Source organism: Diospyros lotus, chromosome 3, assembly GCF_014633365.1.
Source record: "Diospyros lotus cultivar Yz01 chromosome 3, ASM1463336v1, whole genome shotgun sequence".
In the NCBI taxonomy this organism is placed as follows: Eukaryota; Viridiplantae; Streptophyta; class Magnoliopsida; order Ericales; family Ebenaceae; genus Diospyros; species Diospyros lotus.
The window spans coordinates 36,894,293-36,912,246 of record NC_068340.1 but is presented as its reverse complement, the minus strand read 5'-3'; the positions used below and the strand labels follow the sequence as shown (position 1 = coordinate 36,912,246).

The 17,954-nt window shown below is 36.3% G+C and overlaps 1 protein-coding gene across 1 annotated transcript; it reads right to left on the bottom strand.

Moving 5' to 3' along the window:
• Positions 1-407: 407 nt before the first annotated feature.
• Positions 408-17,948, bottom strand: LOC127797451 (uncharacterized). The gene is made up of 17 exons (XM_052330368.1): positions 17,685-17,948; positions 17,497-17,580; positions 16,291-16,364; positions 16,159-16,192; positions 13,623-13,681; positions 12,944-13,058; positions 12,817-12,854; positions 10,314-10,411; positions 10,179-10,234; positions 8,106-8,376; positions 7,823-7,938; positions 6,984-7,040; positions 5,198-5,263; positions 3,482-3,531; positions 2,405-2,470; positions 1,112-1,152; positions 408-867 (listed from the first exon to the last, which is right to left on the bottom strand). Exons 1-17 carry the CDS (start codon positions 17,832-17,834, stop codon positions 824-826), a joined length of 1,419 nt encoding a protein of 472 aa, XP_052186328.1. The 5' UTR covers positions 17,835-17,948; the 3' UTR covers positions 408-823.
• Positions 17,949-17,954: the final 6 nt, after the last annotated feature.

Below are 17,954 nucleotides of genomic sequence, written 5' to 3'. Positions count from 1 at the left end.
CAATAGCACTATAACTTATATTTTACATGAATTTTGTAAAAAGATAACGTGCAACCATCGAATGAATAATATGTCAATGTTAATCTAGTGAATTGCGAATCCGATTTTCTCTACGCAAGAACTAAAAGTTAATTTGTAATTTATCTTCCCTAACATAATCGAATACACGAATATCGAAAACCACGCAAACACGGTCATCCCAAAATTAATTCTGAAATTAACATTCCAACAAATATGATTCAACACTTGAAAAGTACCCCCCCAAAAATTAACTACTCTTTGTCTCCAACAACAGTGTAGTTTGTTGTTTCAAAAAAATGTTTGCCTTTGGACGCAAACGCAATAGTCTAATTTAGACCTAACATATCGAGTCTAAAGAGATAGATCCAGATCACCAAATTGAAAAATACCATAAACCAAACCAAACCAAGCCAACCCATCACATTAAATTCAAATTAGTAAATACCCATGAGGGCCAAAATTCTATTGATTCATCAAAAATAGAAAAAATCCCTCAATAGTAAATACCGATAAATCGTTGCCATATTATTCTGATCAAACTTTCTACATAACAAATTATCTGGAGATATCAGTTTCTATCTAAACAAGAGATACACCAGCAAATTTCCCTCTAATAATCACCCAACCATTTCATGTGGCCTCTCTATTTCTGTAAGCGCAGCTGAGACTTCTTTTATTCTATTAAGTCCTAAACCTTACTGCAGCCTCCAGCCCGTCCTAGTGAACATTTTGATGCTCGGTCATGGCTTTTGCAGCATCAGCATTGCGAGTCTTTGTTGTTTAGTGCAGCACCACTGCAACTTTATTTCCTCATCTGCTCAAGACAAGTAACTTCTGAGGAGCTATCTACACCAGGGAACTATACAAGCAGTTAGAACGCCAAGAAAAAAACATTAAAATACCAACTGCTTATGCTAGGTGGGTATGACATGACACCACCAGGCACATATGCTAGGTGGGTATGACATGACATTAACACACCAACACTCAAGTCTCCCAAGAGGGTTTATGACTAGTAAATGAAATGAAAGGGCGAATTTGGACTCATGTAGGCATTGCATGTGCCGAATCTAATGTCAACAGGAAGCACCTAACATGCGCCTGTGGTTCTCAGCCTCATATTCTTTCCCTCTGCATTCACACAAAAGGAAATAACAGACATATAAAGGTTGTTTATGCAGATGGATCCAGTGATGATGGTACATTCTATCAGATCATATTCAGTTATTGCCAAATTTTAGTTCAAATTCAAAATCAAAAGCAATGCCACAATATCCATGGCAGGCAATTCTCAATTTCTGACAAATATTCTCCTGTTCACTTTACTAGCCCCGTTTCCTTCCTCTATCCTCTTTCCATCTCTTTTCTGGTCTCTTTGCTTTTTAGATAGGTCATTAAAAGGTTGTTTAGTTGTGGAAAATGTTCTCCAATTTTCTATCTCTAGTTATGTATAAAATCTATAATTTTCATTTCCAATAAAAAACTTGAAAAACACATTCAAATGTTAGCATTACAGAAAACTAATTTCCAATATAGAAAATTGGATCATACAGATAGAATTTTTTTTTTTTTAGTAAATTACCAATAAACTGCCAATAAAGAATTTTTAATTTTTTTTCCAATAGGCATACCAACCTTATCTTTTAGTTTCAATTATAGAGCATCATTACATTCCATTAAATGCTGGCATGACTCTCCTATCTCCCTCTCTTTCTTTCTCCTCTCTCTTGATATTTTAATAATAGAAATAATTTTTTAAGTAAATAAAAAAATAGTGGTGGGTTGGCGATGGCCAACCATCATGGCTCACCGCCACCACCATGACCCCTCCCCCCCTCTCGACAGTATCAAAATTGTTGCAGATGGATTGATGAAGAAAACTGAAGAAGAGAAGATCAGAGAGCGATAGGGGTTTCCCATTGCTGGGGGTTGAGGGTTGCACAAAGAACCCCTGGCCATAGGTTCTCCCATCGCTGGGGGTTAAGGGTTGCACAGAGAACCCCCAGCAATGGAGGTTCTCTGCAAGGAGTTGGGGGGGGGCAGCCAGGGTGGTGGCGGCAGCTGGTCGCCACCATTGTTTTTATAATTAGTTAAAAAATTATTTCTATTACTAAAATACTTAAGAGAGAGGAAAAAATTATTTCTATTTCTATTGCCACCTCATTGTCCAAGTCAGTTGGTGCCACATCAACATTTAACAGCAAAATTCAAGAGTACAATATGACTCTACTGATGAGATGTTAGATTGCATGAATGAGTTATAGTCATGCAATCTAACATCTCATCAGCATAATCTGACTCTTCAGAAAGGACAATCTGATTTCAGTGGGGAAATATGGGTATGTAATCATGGCTACAAGATGGAGAAGAGTGCTTTTGATACCTGTTATACCTCAGCTGGCCGTTTGGCACTTTCATTGGAGGCAGATGATATACCTTGCTCAATACACTGAGAGAGAAAGCAATGTCAAAGAGAGTATAAGCTAGCAGAAATGGATTTATAACATGACACAGCTTACAATAAGAACCAAAAAAGACATCCTTAAATGCCAATATTATGCTTCATGTTGATTGGAAAACACTTAGGGTCATGATTGAAACAAGGGTTTTTAAATGGAAAGGAAGATAAAAGAATATAAAATTACTTGCTGCCTGCTTGATTTGACTGCTGTCTCTAGTTTTCTATTTTTGTCTTCAATTTTTCTAAAAAAAGAAAAAAAGAAAAGGCTGTTTGCCACATCGTTTTTGCTTCCAAAGATAATGAACGAAGTTTTCATTTCACCAATTAGTCACCCCAACATCAACCTAACTTCTAATGACTGAGCAACCATTTTTAGTTGGAATGCTATTTTTTTAATATAAAATATTTTTTTTAAAAATTGAGTATTTTAAAAATTATGAAAAACAACATTATCAAATGCAATATTTAGTTTCTGCTTTAAACAAAGAACAACACATGAAAACCAAAAGTAAAATCAAGCCAACCCCGGTAAAGAAGCACCTTACAAGTATATAAGGACACATTAATTTTGTCTTCCTTTCATTTCTTCAACAGAATTTGAGTTACAAACATAGCATTGGAGAATAAGGTCCCAGGGAAACATCAGGTATCTCATATGTAATATCAGAGTAATGAAAATGAGCTCACTCTAGCAGTTTACAGATTTTATAAGGATTATATACAGAATAGACCTACCAGTCCCTTTAACCTATTAAACAACCTCTAAGTGACATATGATAAAAGAAAACATTCATTTGCAGAGGGTGAGATGACCAAAATTCGATATTTAACCTTATTTTCCTCCCACAGCAGCTTTTGTTATTGCTAATGACTTAAAAACAGTATTGCAGTCTTAACTGCAACTGCTGATGCTTCGATTAAAATCTTTTAGGTTAGAGAAATGCATTCATGGCCTAAACAGTTTAGGTGATTCAGAAGAGGGTTGGAATATAAACTTACCTGAAGAAGATAACTATGTAGCCAATCCAATGTTTGGGGGAATGTTGTTGCTGATATATTGACGACTGTTAGACCCTGTTCATGATATTAAGAAAAACACAAAAGAAAAAAAAATAGAATAACTAACAAGTTAATCATTACTTTCATATTTTTCATTGCCCTTCAGAAATTGCAAAAATGTTAACTAAAAAATCATGAGAATTCTGGGATTCTCTGGACCAGCAATTATGATGTGTAATACTCACACAGATTCAATAGAAAATAGGGGGTCAGGTAATGCAAAATTCCAAATAACAGCAAGGAGACAAAAATTACATGCCTTTTAGTATTTGCACAAAATTTAGGGGATAAGGATAAAAGTAAGTAAGAAGATCCCTCCTTACCATTCAATTGTTACAGATTTCAACCCAGAGAGGTCAAATATTTTGTCAAATAGACAGCTTATGTAAATCTTTACGGCCAAATGTGTTACATGTTAAAGTAGACCAATATCACGAGACAATTTTAAACATCTAGACAAATAGTTCAACAATTGTGCCTGTTAGATAACTCGTGAAATTTATATTTCATGGAGACTGAATCTCTCAGATGAAACTGATCTGAGTGTGAATCGGAGATAGAGATACAGATAGGTATAGGAGACTTAATTATGACTTAATTATGTGTTGTTCTCTATAAGTAGGCACCCCTAATTCAATTGTAAACGGACCACACCAGTAATCTCTTAAGGTATAGCCAGGTTACTGTGCTCGTGTGCCTCAAGTGTTTGCCTACAACTAGATAAGTAGAGTCCCTAGAGTATGTGTGACTAGTAATCTGAAGTAGTTGGGATTGAAATAATTTCCAGTTTTGTCCATGCAAAAACTCTATGGGAGGGTTTGTAGTTTCTTCATACAAAAACCAATTAGTGGATTGATTTCTGTGCATGCTGTGGCTATCCAGTCCAACAGAGCACCAAGGCATGCATGTACTTCTTTTTGTTGGTCCTTGGTTCAATTTCACTCTTCCAAAATGTTACTTTTGGAGCCATGGTCAAGGATAAGATATCCAGCAACCAGTGGCAGCACAAGCAATTGTGGAAACTTGAATAGAACCCTATATCCCATCGGCAAGTAGAGAAATGATAATAGTGAGAGAAAATTTCTACATCCCATCGGCAAGTAGAGAAATGATAACAGTGACAGAAACTTTTAGATTCATTTTCTGTACCTTATGACAAAGTATTGCCACAAGATAAACAAAAGAAAAAGATATGTATATTGAGGTATTTGAGTCAATTTGCTGTTTTCCTATTAAAGTTTGTTTTTTTTAATTCTCTGCCATTATTCAGTAGACTAACTAGGTCAGAGACATCTTGAAATAGACGTCATTCTCTTTTTGGGTTTTCCATTACTGCTTTCTCATATATAAGCTTCACTTAAAAATATAATGAAGGAACCTAATGCAATCATCCATGAAATGATTTTCTTACAGCAGCCTCCTAAACTTTACAAAAGATAAAACTAAGAAAAAAACAAATAAAGTAATAAATGCATCAAGCTCAGTTTCAACCATGTTTCCTTCAGATATTAATTAAGAATTGAGTACTTTGGTTGACTAAATGTAGCAAACTTGCACCTATTCAGACAACTTTGAACAAGAAACCAGTAGAACTTGATTCCGAAGTGCCCTCGGAATACTACTTAGTCATTAGGAAACAAATCAGAATGGCCATACCTGAGAATTAAAAGAGCAGAGATAGTCCTGAATTGTTTTTAAGTTGTTTATTAGTTTATCTTTGTCCTGCAAGTAAAAGAAAGAGAGACAAAAACAGAAAACATCAGAAGTGAAATTTGATATTGATTCCAGTCCATGGGCTTTATATATATTCACTGGCACTAGAAATAAATGAAACATAAGTCCTAATTGCAAAAGATTATAAAGGTGCAGATTCCATAAGCCACCATGAAAATAAGAGAGTTTACTGTGTTAGTCAAGTATGCCCCCAGCTAATGAGAGTCGTGATTGCCATTATTCATGTTTTAATGCAGACATCAGATACTAAATGTATCAACTCCAGTAACAAAACACAAAGTGTGACGTCTGTACAATGTCTAGGCCTCAGCAATGTTGCAAGGTTTAGGGTCTAGGGATTCAACACTCCATGCCTCAATCAACTGAGACAGCTTCTCCAAGTGCAAGAGAATGGGTGTTTCATTCAGTAAGAGTTGTGCTAAGATGTGATAGCCAAAATGAACTGGAAAAACATGTCATTTCTTGGTTCTCAAGGAAACAAACAGATGCAGAAAACTGCACAAAGTAATTAGAAAGTAAAATAAGAATTCATTGAAAATTGAAAATTAATAAGCATAAGAAAATATAAATAAAGAAATCCCATTTGAAGTGGACTAGGATGATTTGATGTGGAAACAGTATCATTGCAAAAAAGTAAGGTGAAGGCCATGTTCAAAGTGGGAAGCATCGTGCATTAGGGATTCCCTTTTCATCCAATTGCTCACAAAAAAAGGGAGCACTGGTAGCAACAGCAACGTTGCTCCTTTGTGAATACAAAGCTGCTGAAACAACCTTTTTTCCAAAAAAGCAAGGGCATGGCTGCATATAAAAACAACTCTCACAAAGTGGAGAGCATCATGAATTGGGGATGCCCTTTATTACAATTGCCCACAAGTCATGTAGACATTTCAAACTTTGAAACTAAAATGAGAAAATTCAAAGCCCAAAAACCATGAAACACGTTCAATCTAGAGTTTAAATACATCTCTCCACTCACCATGTGACATCTCCTGCTTTCAAACAAGGATTTCTTTACTAGCCCTTGGGTCCTAGTGAGGTCACACTTGGGCCAAATATTGTCAAGCTAAATTTAGCCCAAAAAGGTGACACCTGGAAAATTGATTGACAAGTGGTTAGTGCCTCACACCAAGAATGGCTCGAGTATTATCCTGCCTCGGCAGGGGGATCCCAGCTCAAGCCATTAACCTCCTAGAATGTGGTACCCTCAACCTTTGGAGCTTTGAAGGATGAGAAATTAACAGAGGAATATTTGTGTTGGCTAGTTAGTAGAGAGGAAGATTGCCTTAATGCCAGACTGCTGAAGGTCACCTCTGAATGACTATCAGCCATAATGTCACACGGCTCTATCACTTCAATAAGATATCATGCCATTAGAAGTGACTTGTTACAGTTCATCTGTCCATGCCCCATGATTTAATCCATTGCCCTAGACAGGATTTGGAAGCCTATAACGGGAAAGAAATTTTCTCCAGAGAGGAAACTCTCCTAGACGCATGCAGTCTCAGACACATCTGCTCTCTTTCTCTACCCTACCAACTGTCGATGATCCCCATCTCCACCTTTCTTTTGTTGGCCCTAGATCTGTCCAGCGACCATCAAGATAACCCAAAAGCTTCAACAGGCCACATCAAAAAGTTCAAAGAGATATGAAAACTGCAGTATGTAGAATCAAATCTTTACAGATGTAGAATCAAAAACTTCTGGATACCTGATTTAGCCATTTTTTGCTGAATGTACGAGTAGATATCCACTCCTCTAGTAATGCCTGCACATAAGAGGAACCAATAAATAATACATTGCAACAACAGCATATCAAGCCTTTATCCTCAGTATGTGGGGACAGCTACATGAATTCAAGCTCATAAGTCATTTCTATGGATGGCCTTGTCTTCTATGAAGCTAGAAAGATATCAAGACAAGAAATTTCTCTTTAAAAAAAAAAACAAGGACTATGTCAAGAAGTAGGTATCTTTGTAACACAAATAAAAAAAAGATAAGACAATGTCACCCCCTTTCCACCCAGGTTTTCCTCTCCTATGTTTGCAGCAGAACCAAAGGTAATTCAGTTCATTTTTTTCAAATAATTCTCCCCTTGTTTGAACATGAATAAAAGGAAATTCACCCAGCCACTTCAAAACATGCCGCTAGAAGCTACTACCCAAAAGATACAAATTCAGAAAATAAAAAGAAAACAAAAGTGACCCTGACTGCAGGCAATTTTATTGATCAAATCATTATAAATACTTTTGATAATGATACCAAACATAACAAAATACCTTTAATGATAATAATGCAGTAACATTTATTTATTTCTAATGATAGCAAGAATTGGAAGGGTATGCCAAAAGCAATTATGGTAATTCCGAATCCCCTCTTTACTGGTTTTATCTCTTGCCTTTATCTTTTCCTGCCATCAGGTCTATGCTGCGATAGCAACTACAAAATGCTAAAACAAAGGATGAAAAATAATATGATAGAGGTTTAAAATTTCAGTTCATTTGAAGATATATCAACAGCAATAGCAAATAAAAAAGGGTTTGTTCTTACCTTATGGTCAAACTCAGCCATCTTTAGAACAATAGGTATAATTATTGGTTCAGAACCAGACTTTTCTTTCTGAACAGGAGGTTTTCTGTCTGTCACTAGGTCTTTGATTGTTTCACCTACATGGCCAAAAAAGATTTAACAGTTCAATCCACCTAAGTTGCACGTTCAAGTCATTCTTGCCAAAGAAGTGAATAACTGAAAAATGAGAAAAACATGGTACCAGAAAGCCTAACACCCAACAGAAAACTAAATAAATTTTGCAGAAGATAGAGTTTGAATAAACCTTTGTCATCAGAAACACTTGCAGCAATGTCAACTGACTCTAGGCCAACAGAAACCTTGTGTAACATGTCCCCCTCCAGCGACCTGCAGTTCTGAGGAGAAAAGTCTGTATTCTCACTCTGATCGCCACAAGCAATAGAAGCGCTTTCTCTTTGTGTTGCACTTTTTTCATCTGATGCCACAGACTTTGGATCCTCAACTTTTGCTTGCATGTCAGTTGGCAATTTATTCTCATCATCCATGAGGTAAATACTTGGATCCAAATGTATCCCCTGCCATTTCATTAACAAACCAAGCAAATTAGAGAAACCATGCATGAAACCCTGGGGAAAGCATAACCAAGTAATGCCACTCTTCAATCAATAAACACTAAAGCAGAAGCTTTTGTTTTTTGTTTTTTGTTTTTTATTTTTTCTCTTTTCTTTTTATTTTTTCAGTATTTGCCGCACTGAGAAATATCAAGTTCCACCCTCCATGGTCTTTATACAACACTCTGTTTCTAGCCCTTTTTCTTCTACGTCTTCATTTTTTGTGATTGTTGCAGAGAAATCATCTTATTCCTTCTTGTAACTTCCTTTTTTCCATTGGCATATAGTACAGGGGGAAAACTGACCTTTTGGCCTCAACAAAATGAATAAAAGGAAGGTGGGTCCTCTTTCACCCGATAAAAAGGGGAAATGAGAATGATTCGTTTAAGGCAAGAAATATGCCTCTCTATACTCTGAAAAGCTCTAAAATTCCTTTCCTGCCAAATATATCACATAAAGCATAAAGGAATATACTGTGCAAAAACTCCATCACACAAATGGCATTAATCAACAAACACCAAAAAGAAAAAAGAAAAAAGAAGCACGCTCCAAATGTCCACATGGCAGTGAAGAAGGTCTACCAACTTCTCCCCCTGTGGTTTTTCTACAATGAAGCACCACTCAATCAAAAGCCTTACATCATCAAGACTCTTAATAAAAAGAGGTTCACTACAGCTAGGCCTCTGAAGTTCAGACCCACTACCTTTCAGGAACATACAAAAACACCCCTACTGTTATAAAGTTATGTTCACCAAATGAATTTCTAAAAAGGCAATAATGTCGTCATTAAATTAAAAGAAAATAAATTTCAAAGAAGATGTCCAACAATGTCATAATCCCTTTCACGATCCAACCCCGTGGGGAGAGGGATAACACCCTGCAGAGATATTGAAAAAAAAACAATAGAAAAGCCTATGCATCAAAAGGCACAATACAGATCATCAGTAAAATTAGCATAAGACCTGGGATAGGTAGGACTCTCCTCCCTCATCCAAGAAAAAAGAAAACAATAAAAAACCTTTCATATTGGGGGTGGAAGGAAGTTGTATGTTCTATCCAATTAAAACACTTTGTTGCACTCCCTCCACAGAGCCCACAAAACACAAAGAAGCGTGACACACCAGCCCCAGGTAATCCTTCTATCTGCACATCCCCTACTCTAAGCTTGCATAATGTTAACTTCCAAATCAATTGGAAATGGAATGTTACATGTGTATGCAAGGTCTTGAGTAAGCCACATCTAACAACAATTGTTGCTAAGATGTGAGCTTGTGACAAAATGGTATCAACGTTCGACACAAGTGTGTCATTCCTTTACTATCATTATGGGCCTATTGGAGACACCAAACTTGAGGTTTACTAAGGCCAAGGTGGGCCCCTCCACCCCTTAGGCCTTGGGAAAGTGGTAATTAACGTGATGAGGGTGTCACATAATTGAGTGTAGGAAAATGTTACATTCCACAAAAAATTGGAGATTGAATGCCAAATGAGCATATAAGATCCTAAGTAAGCCACGCCTAACAACAATTGATTTAGGATGTAAGCCCATGACAATAATGTCCAAAATAGCTAGGCGCCATCAAATGAATCTCAAAAGAGATAAAACCATGCTCAAAATCCCAGGAGCCACCAAGCAGTGAAGAAGATGTGCGACTCCCCATTCCTACACGTGAGGAGCCAATCCAATACGATCTGCTCCTCTTCCTCAAGTAATCCATACTGAGGTCTACAATGTATTTAAGAAGAAGATAAAATGTCGACTTTACCTCAATAATAATAGGTTTTCCATCTTTCATAGCTTTCTTCAGGTCACCAGCCAAACCTAAAAGGAATATCATATTTCTTAAAACCTCCAAAAAAAAGTTACAAGTATTTTGATTGTATACACGTAGTTTCATTACCTTTTCGAACTATTCTGCATTCTCTACAAAATTCAGTAATTAGTTCCTCAGAAGAGCTGAAATCTCGTGCCCAAACAGGGGAAGACGTCAAAGGGGCACTGAATATCAGATGAAAGCACCATAAGCATGCTGGATCGAGAAAAATAAAATTGCCTTATAATTAAAAAAAGAAGCATGCATAGGAATTATAAGGCACTGTAACTGAGTAATTCTATTTTAGTACTCAAAATGTAAAGCCAAAATATTTGTCATTATGAAATCAGCTTGAAAATTTTTCTAGAATATGTATCAACTAAGTGAACTAATTAAACCAACATATCCATATGGGAACAAAAGAATTATACAACAGTAAAGAATCAAACAATAGCAACAATTAGAAAAAACATTGGTATATAGTTTTAACCCCTTTAACTCAACATAGAATAACATATCTTAATGCCCAAGGATTGTGAATTCTAAGGAGGATGAGACATACGTAGCCTCAGTTCACATGCAAAATGGCTATTTACATGGTTTTAACCCCTTAACTCTAGGTCAAAATAGAACAACTATTATTCGGCTCCAGGTCCGCCCTCCTGTATGTACGCAATATATCAAGAAGAATTGGTATTCAATGCATTCAATAAATCAATCAAGAAACCATATGCTCAGAAAATGAACATCTAAAATATGAAACAATACGCTCAGGAAATGAACATCCAGATCATGCAATGGATCCACCTGAATTACCTTTAACTATATAGGCATTACCCTTGTTCAAACATAAAGCCAAAGAATTGCAAACTTTAAATGACACAGGAAACTTATTTTCAGATGTAAAATGCACAGAGAGAGAGAGAATAATGAAAAGAAACAAAGAAAATCATTTTCTTCCATAGTTTTCCAGTCAAAAACACTAGTATCATCGGCATCTTCTTCTTCTTCTTTTTTTTTTTTTTTTGGGTGGGGTGGGGGGGGGGGGGGGTAAATTTCATAGACCGCGGACCATCCTTGAGGCTTCTCTAAACTGTACTAACCACCCTTGTGTTTTTAAAATGGCACAAACTCCCATGATTCTTAAGAGATTCTATGAATTCCCTATTTTCTCCTTATATTTAAATTACCTATTTCTATTTCTCCTCTCTCCTTTCTCTCTCCTCTGCCCTTCCCCTAATCTCTCTCTCATCCCTAGAAACATCAATGATTTGGCAACAACCACCAATCACTCTACTGTATCTTTATCTCTCCTCCCCTCCCCTTCTCTTTTTCTCCCCTTTCCAACTCTTTGCCTGATTGGAAACTGTAGAAAAAGACGAACAAGCTGAAAGAACTATAGATGCTTGCTTGATATATTTTACATAACACCTAGGTTATCTCCTACATTCTAGGAACATATTTGAATATGTTTAGAGGATAAAATACAACAATAAAAATTTTAAAAACTGCTGAGATATCTTGAATTATCTGTTGCCTTATCCCTTTATTCTTGGAGTTTTCTATTCTCCAAACCACCTTATCACTTTATCCCTTTATCTCCTATTTTTCCAGCCATAAGATTAGGAGACAAATCCATCTGTTACTCGAGTTATCCCTCAAGTAAACTGTGATATTTCCAACAGAAACCATCTACACTTCCAACCAAAAACCCTTATGGTTCAACAGACCAACTAGGTTCCAATCAGACACCTAGATGGTTTGATCGGAAACAAGGGGGCGATAGATCTGGGTTTAGTGTTTCAATTGGCCAATGTTTAGGGTTTAGATCGATGGTAAGGATGCAATAGAGGGAATGGTGACCAGACCAGTGCTAAGTCATGAAGGATGGCAATAGATCTGCTGAAGATGATAAGTTCCCCACCTCCACCTCATCGAACAATGAGGATAGATCTGGGTTTGTCAAACGGCAACAATAGATCTCTAGGTTCGTCAAGCAGCAGTGGGGAATCGAGGTTCAAACGAACCCTAAATTCAAACATCTAGGTCCATTTGAACCTAGATTCTCGAACCCAAGTCATCTAAACCTAAGTGTTTTAGGTTTGAACCCAAATGTTTCAATCAGTTTGGGTTCGTTCAAACCAGACTGAATTTTGGGTCCCAAATTCACAAGTGGCCGGTAAAGGCATTTTTTCATTCTAACTTAACTTTTTTTTCTTTTTAATATTAATAGTGAAGACAATGGTATTTTGGAAATCTTAAAAAATTAACAGCCCTTTGTTAATGACAAAAGGGCAAGTGATCCACGTTTAAAGAACTCAAGAGACGTATGTGCCATTTTAAAAAACACAAGGGTGGTTGGCGTAATTTTGGCAAACCTCAAGGGTTGCTTGTGAAATTTACCCCCCTTTTGTGTGAATAAAGTATCCCATCAACCAAAAGTCCCACCAAAAGCATTTATAAATAAGCTGAAATGCAGAAAATATGCATCATTATTATTCATACCCATTGAGCTACTTATGTGCACAAAAAGCTTCTTAATGTCGTAGACATCTTGTAATTAGAAGAAAAAGTTAAACTAGTTACATACTCTGTTGCCGTTCGTAGCAACTCATAAACCATATCTGTCTGCAACATTAACAAAGAAAAAAATAAGCGCATACTTCTGTGTATATGTGCAAAAACAGCCTTACAGAAATATGATAAGACAGGTTTACCTGCAAGACATTTGGCAAGTTCAGCCTTTGTGCAAGTTGGGTAGCAATTGTAGACTTCCCAACACAAGCAGTACCACATACAAGAATGACCAAAGGTACTCTTTGATGGTGAAATCTAGAAAAAGGGCAATGTGAAGAAACAACATTAGAATGCGATGCAGGTTTTTTTTCCCTGCAGTATTTAGCCAACAAAAAGTAATTTTCACAATAGAAGAATATAAGGACTTATGTTTGCACATCCTATTTTCATGCATTACCGTGATTAAAAGAAATAAAAACTAAACTTCAGCTATGGAATTTACTTCCAAACAAGGTGCACATACCATGTCCTAGATTTTCAAAAAATTATAAGCAAATAAAAATTCACTTGGTTATCTTTTTTGCCTTTTTGTTTAGAGAATTTATGAGGCAAAATTGAAAAACTAAATTCGGAATTTGCTTCAAGATTACTGATAGCAACAACAATGAGATCCACACCAATGCATCAGCAGCAGTGAGCTTTTTCTGAGCAAAAAGATGGAAATCCATCGGTCTCTTCATAGACTTCGTATGTTTTTTGTTTATTTTATTTTATTTTGGGGGTGTCAAAGAATCAAATAGGAGGTCAAGGAGTAATAAAGAATCTGAAAACCAATGGTAACTACAAGATAGACATCAAGCAAGGAGAAAACTTACTGACCTTGTCATCATCTTGTAACGATTTATATACTCTTCTCCATAACCTCGTCTTTCCATGAGCTGCAAATAAAGTCCAACAATAAGACTTTGATCAAAATACAACTGCTATCTATAAATTTAGACAAGAGGTGTGGCCTGTGTTATGCACGTGCAAGTAAAAGAATGCACTCAACAGTTGAAGTTTAGTTTTCTAGTTTTTTTGGGCAATATTTAAGTCAAGATGAGTTTAAATATAGTGGCACAACTATTTCAAGTTAATCTATATTTGATATTAGAAGTCATGAGTTCAAACCAAGTTTACATAACTAGTTTTTGTTTTGTTAAGTAAAATGTACAAAGGGTATTTGAAAAATCACTTTATTGGCATGGCTTCATAACACCAAAATGAGGTGGTTGAATATATAATAGAATAGATAGATAAATGCTCTAGCACATATTATGGAATGTGCATAAAGACATCCAGATCAACCTTGTACTGCTAAAGAAATCTCTCTCCAAATCTCATCCACATCAAACTCGGAGACATTAGTGAGCATGATGGCAAGTTGCTTTCTGAATGAAACTGCATATGCTGGGAAGAAGTGCTAGTATCGAAACTGTGAAATGTTGGTACCATGGAAACCATGGAATGCCATCTTTTCAGAAATAGTAAAATAAGAGTCCCTCCAAGTCTAGGTCCTTCTCAATCTAAGGGTGGTAAAGTATATAACCATCTTAAGGTTTTGCCTGTTCATATTAGAATAAAAAAATGTTCATACTTTAGAAATAGTAAAATTTCAAGGTAACCTTTTCACTAGTTAATCAGCCACAAGTGTCATATTATCCACAACCTCATTTAAGAAATTTTCAGTATTAAAAGGGCTGTGAAATCTATCTCCTTTTGAAATTGCTTTAACCATCCCAACACTCGCAAAGCAAAACCTCATGCGCTCTTCAACCATCCCAACCCCTGCAAAGCAAAACCTCATGCACTGGGGGCACCCCTTTATCATAAAGGAAATGGTTAAGGCTTGAGTTTCAGCTTCAAGACATAATATAACTGATATGATTCCAAGTGAACACAAGCTTTTTTTTCTTAGATGTTCTATTAATCCTTTTCAGTCTCCTTTTTTTCCCTCACAAGTATGATCACATCCAATGTTTCATGATAGTCATAAATCTACGAAATACTAGCATGAGACATGTTCAATTGGAAATACTTTCAATAAGTATGCTAAAATGAAAATTATGTATAAAAGGTTCTATGACAGTTTGTTATAGTTAACATTATTATACATTACACATATCCACCCAACACTCAATAAATGGGATGGCAAGGGGTCAATCAATGGGTCCCATTTACCCATTTAAAGTCAAAATGTTTATGAAAAATTCATATTTGAGTCATAGAGATAAAATTTATTTGAACATTTACTAAATTAAGCCCTAATTTAAAATTGAAATAAGTTTGAAAAATTCATATTTGGAGGATATAGACATAAGACATTTCAGACATTCACTAAATGTGTATCTAAATGGGTAAATGGGTGACCCCTTGCCATCCCTACTCAAGCCCAAGTCTGGTCCATGTGGCATAGATAAAGTTTCAAGATTTGAAAGCTAGTAACTCCCCTTTACCATTAAAGCTACAAAAGCTAGTGGTCTTTAAATTGCTATTTTTTTCCTACAAATAATTTACTTTCACACACCAACAAAATTTTTGGAGAACATCAAGCAACATCTAGTCCAAGCTTCCATGGCATGGAAGCTCAACAATGGGTAATTAACCAAGTCTGAAAAGAGAATATCAGATAAGTTAGATCTCAATCTAAGATAGACCACCCAAAATGAAGCAGCATGAGACTTGGTTTGATTCATGTCCTTTGCAGCCTATATCATCCCACACCAAAGGCCCTAGGACTTGATGTGTGTCATGGATAAAGATGGTGCTACTAGAGATGTAAATGAATGGGCATCAAAGGAAACTTTTGGTCAAGGGGAAAAGAATTTAACCAAATCAAAATAAGATTTGCTCCAATGATGGAAATATAAACCCTCTCCAAGCCATCATGTGCAGCATATATTCTTGCCAATTTAAAATGTCACCAAGCAACAAGATAAACTCCTATTTATAAAAATTATCAACAATTCATATGCATCAATAGGAGGTTAAAAAATATACGGTCATGCAAAGTTGTAAAATTTACAAATATAAGTGAGTGAATGCCATATAAATGCACATGATATACGAAGTAATTAATAAACTTGATTCTCAAAACCAACAGAGCACGTCTATAGATTGAATACAATAAAGGTTGTATATCTTTTGATTTTTCAATATTAATCTTAGGTAATCAACAGTTTAATCGTTGCTCGGGTTTAAAGTGGTTTACATTTTTTTTTCCTTTGGGTGCTTAATTTAGCTCTAACTTCCTTATTAGTTAAATTTTAATTCATATGCATTCCCATCATTCAGCTTTAGAATCCAAGAAAATAAGACATATTCAATGACAAAAAGTTCAGAGAGAGAGAGAGAGGAAACAAGGGAATGGGTATACCTTAAACAAATTTGCTTCAAGATCAGATTGAGAGCTGCGGAGCATTCAATTAAATTTGTTGCCACTGAGAACATGGTAAATGAACTTAAAAGTAGTACAAACAATAAGAACGGATGCAACATGATGACTTACACGTCCAGCAGACTATTGTCTACGAGCAACTTCTTGAGTTCAAGAGCAATTTTAATGGCCACATGATTAGGTATCTGGAATGGAATAGACAATGATTCATGATTCCAAAGACTTCTGCACAAGAACTGATGATAAAGATGGAATCTTACAATTCCAAAGGCAAACTGTGAATAACAAAGACATCCATCTATACATCTAAAAAGTAAACCCATGAAACCAATGGGTTGAGACACTGCAATTCACAGGAACATGGATGGACAGGCACAACGTCAATCTTTCTCATTCCAAAAGTTGTCTCCCCTTTTATTCATTTTCATTCCTCAACTATTAAAACCCCTCCAATTCCCAAATAAAAGTGCAGTGAACTAGAGAAACACATAAAGTTTAAAAGATATATATAAAGTTATAAACCAATTAGCTGCATATGACACATTTCCCACCTAGTGGAATTAAGGCTTCTGATCATTGTTGTTGTTGCTGTTGTTGCATGACAACATTCACTACATAACATTCTTATAGCAGCCTACTGACTCATGGTACTCAGGTAGCAACCTAGGTCACCAGTCTTTTAAAGGAAGGAATGCCTTCGACCACAATTTAAAGCTTATAATGACAATATAATTCAATATAGCACGTAAATCAAGAAGGTAAATGAGAATCATCTCACCAACAACCAATACCCATCCACACTGCAAACATGTACATACAAACTAAAATCTCTCCAGGAAACAGGCTTTCAGATGTTTATCTCAAAAGCACCCAGAGAATCAAAGATATATTGAGATTCAGGAACTGGAGGTGGTTTCCTCTCAGAAACGAGCACAGGTAATCCAGAGAATAAGTTGGATAGTTCAAATGAAGACCGAAAAGGGGTCTCACATTTTACCTTGTTCTTTTAACCCAAACGGAACCTATATATACAAGGAAAATGACTTATATGAAGGTATCAACGTCCTGTATATATAATGACTTTTCCCCCTTTTTAGTGGGATGAGTACAGCCTTGCCTAATATGAAGGTGGGTATACAGTAAACGTATACCCAAAATTTGGGCGTGTGCGAATAACCAAAAACTAGTCTAACATGATAAAAGAAGAACTTAAAAAGTTGGTAATTGAAACGAACTGGGGAATAAAACGAAATCTCAATAATTAAGAAAATGAACAAGACACGATTAAGATGAGCAAAGAGGAAGGCTGCTGCAGACCTTAGTGACAGTCAACATTCTGCTGAGCAAGAATCTGGAGAGGACGTAGTAGTGATCCGCATTGTCGCCCAACCACACCTTCACCTGAGAACACAAAACCAAGGGACTGCATAAATGACCCACAAAAAACCTAAAATAGCATTTTAGGGTCAGGGTTTTGGCGAAGGGCGAGGACGGAGAACGGGAACCTTGACGAAATCGTATTTGGAGGAAGCGTTTCGGGTGGAGAATTTGGCCGTAGCCGGAGGGAAATCCGCCTGATTGTCTTCGACTTCGTATTCTTCGTCTGCATAGGCTTCGTCATGATTTGCTACTACCACTCCCTTGCCCTTCTTCATCTTCCTCGCTTTTCTGTTCTGTCCCTCCAATCCTTCCGCCTTCTGAAAGCGCAGGGGCAGGGCATCGCTTTCACTGGTGAAAGAAGGCGAGCGTTTTGGGGAATAAGCGAAAAAGCAAAG

Excerpts from the sequence above, each read along its gene's own strand:
- LOC127797451 (XM_052330368.1), bottom strand. The coding sequence starts at position 17,834 with ATGAAGAAGGGCAAGGGAGTGGTAGTAGCAAATCATGACGAAGCCTAT. Across the intron at positions 8,377-10,178 it reads GAAAACCTATTATTATTGAG|GGGATACATTTGGATCCAAG; the intron begins GTAAAGTCGACA and ends ATGAAATGGCAG. Across the intron at positions 7,939-8,105 it reads AAGTGTTTCTGATGACAAAG|GTGAAACAATCAAAGACCTA; the intron begins GTTTATTCAAAC and ends TTGGCCATGTAG.